This window comes from Penaeus japonicus, unplaced genomic scaffold (assembly GCF_977035675.1).
Source record: "Penaeus japonicus unplaced genomic scaffold, GWHDUDI00000001_assembly GWHDUDI00000001, whole genome shotgun sequence".
Classification (NCBI taxonomy): Eukaryota; Metazoa; Arthropoda; class Malacostraca; order Decapoda; family Penaeidae; genus Penaeus; species Penaeus japonicus.
The window spans coordinates 15,505,390-15,507,889 of NW_028234403.1; the positions used below are offsets into that span (position 1 = coordinate 15,505,390).

Sequence of the window (2,500 nt, forward strand, 5' to 3'; positions counted from 1 at the left end):
AAAATACAATAACAGCGTAGTTTTTTTTGTTAAGTAACAATGAGTTCTTTCAGTAATTCAATGTAATAGCTAACAAGGTCTCTATTTTTATTCAAAGTAGCATAACTATGTATTCGAAAAACAACTATGAAAACGCTAGTAACTTCAGAACCTAGAGTGTCACTGCAAAAACTAGATCTTGGTTATTAGCATTGCCCTTCTCTTGTGTCAGACAACGACGGAATGGTAGTGTCGATTTCCTGGGAAGATTTGCAGATTTTGAAAAGTGTCATATGTCCCTTCGTCTCCACATCCACCAGCTGTGCCTTTGCTTCGTCTGCCATGCGCTCTCCCGGTCGGCCTTCTCTCTGCTACCTAGGTCTCTTGTGAGGAATTTGAATTTCACATTTTCCACGCTTTCCATCCTCGACCTTTCCCGAATTCTCAAAGTCTCCCTCCTTTTTTTTCATGAAGCCCAATTGGCAGAATGGATGCTTTTGTCTGCTCGGATCCTCCTATAGTTTTGCATCCAAACCCCTCGTCCATCCACACAATGTCTTCGGTTCTTGGATAGCTGCTCTGCTCTTCATTTTCCTCAACACTTGTGTCTTGTGATGAGAAAGTTCTAGCGCTGACGATCTCTGAATAAGTGGTCGTGGTTGGTGTGTCGGTGGGTGTCTTTAGTTGCTCTCTTACTGAAGGCTTTAAGGTAATCTGGACAAAGATACAAATATATCCATAAATTAATGTAACGCAAAGAAAGAGATCGAGAGGGGCGGCTTAGGGAGTGCACCGTATCCTCTGTAAATCAGGTGGAGCTTACATCTGATGACACCAGAGAGAGAGAGAGAGAGAAAGAGAGAGAAAGAGAGAGAGAGAGAGAGAGAGAGAGAGGGAGAGAGAGAGATGTCCTAGAAGCACATCCCGATGCGTGAGACATTCCCTTGGTGTTTAAGTGGCAATGTGTGAGACACCATGTGGTTCCCTACATGAACACCATGAGGAGGAAGGAAAGCCAGAAATCTATTATTGGCCCAGGCCGTGCGAGGTCAGAGGTGGATATATGACCTCCACTCACACTCACCGAGCACGGAACAGCCTCCCCGCTGACAGACTTGGTCAAGCCTTACTCACTGACCTCACTGCTCATCTCAACCGCCGCAACCGTGGAGTACCCAAACGGCGTCCTACCACAGCCCAGTAAACGTAGGTCACTTTAGGATGTCCATTAACCCTGCGCTACTACAGTAATCATTACTATTTCTCTTGGTGCCGTCATTTCTAATAAAAGGGTCAAGAGCTATCCCAGAGAGAAAGAGAGAGAGATTATGTTGAGTATCCTTTCCTCTCTAATATTTTTATTCTCATTTCCACGGAGAGATAGAGATAGGGAAAAGGAGAAAGAGCGAGAGAAATTGTAGTGAGTATTCTTTCCTCTATATAATGTGTTTAATCCTACTTCCACGGCGAGACAGATATAGGGAAAGAGAGAATGGAGAGAAAGAGAAAGAGAGAGAGAGAGAGAGAGCGAGCGAAATACATATATAGAGAGAGATAGAGAGAAAGAGAAAGAGGGTGGGGTGGGGGTGAGGGAGGAGGGAGGGAGAGTAAGGAAGAGAGAGAGAGAGAGAGAGAGAGAGAGAGAGAGAGAGAGAGAGAGAGAGAGAGAGAGAGAGAGAGAGAGAGAGAGAGAGAGAGAGAGAGAGAGAGAGAGCGAAATACATATATAGAGAGAGAGATAGAAAGAAGAGAAAGAGGGTGGGGTGGGGGTGAGGGAGGAGGGAGGGAGAGTAAGGAAGAGAGAGAGAGAGAGAGAGAGAGAGAGAGAATGGGGGCATGTACACACCTTGGTCAACCTGGATGGAGTACATAGAGGATCCGTGCGGCTGCGTCCCAAACGTCCGCACTGGTCACGCAGATGTTCCCCCGAGACGTCCTGTGGCTGTAATACTTTTAGCTATAAGTGTAATCCATCTTTTTTATAGGATAGTATGCGTTAGTCTAAATGAAAAGTGCAGCCATGAATCCAACACCCCACCCCCTCGCAATCCTAGTGAAATATGACCAAACCTCCTTTCTCCTATGGCCTTCTCATGGTCGATCAAAGACGGCGAATCATTAAGATAAAAGGGTTGCTGGTCACTACTAATTGTTACAACCATTGCAATGATGCCTGTTCTTTGAAATAAATGGAACGGTGATAATATCGTTGAATCCCGATCTTTGAATGGATGGCGTAGACATCTGGAACTTATTTTTCTCATTTCTCTGGTCACCCCCACCCCCCACCCCCCACCCAGCCTGCCCCAATCCCAGCCATGCCACTAACCGCGTGTTGTTTGCAGATTGGACACTGCAGCAAATGAAGACCAACGCCCCTCAGTCTGCACGGACACAAGACATCCACATCTGTTCCGAGTTTATTTTGTGGATTCGAGGGATGCTTAACCTCTTGCTGTTCGCCGCGTCTAGGGGCTGGGAATGGACAAGAGATAGCGTCATATCTCATTTACTAATATTT

The 2,500-nt window shown here is 45.9% G+C and overlaps 1 protein-coding gene across 2 annotated transcripts in view; it reads right to left on the reverse strand.

Moving 5' to 3' along the window:
- Window positions 1-2,500, reverse strand: part of LOC122252717 (HORMA domain-containing protein 2) — an 11,460-nt gene that overhangs the window by 2,005 nt on the left and 6,955 nt on the right. For both annotated transcript variants that reach the window (XM_086536870.1, XM_086536863.1), the window contains exons 11-13: window positions 2,309-2,454; window positions 1,826-1,921; window positions 1-693 (exon numbers count right to left, since the gene is read on the reverse strand). The exon at window positions 1-693 is cut by the window's left edge and continues 2,005 nt beyond it. In XM_086536870.1, coding sequence (XP_086392996.1) covers window positions 424-693; window positions 1,826-1,921; window positions 2,309-2,454 — 512 coding nt within the window. In that variant the 3' untranslated portion in view covers window positions 1-423. The remainder of the gene's footprint in view (window positions 694-1,825; window positions 1,922-2,308; window positions 2,455-2,500) is intronic.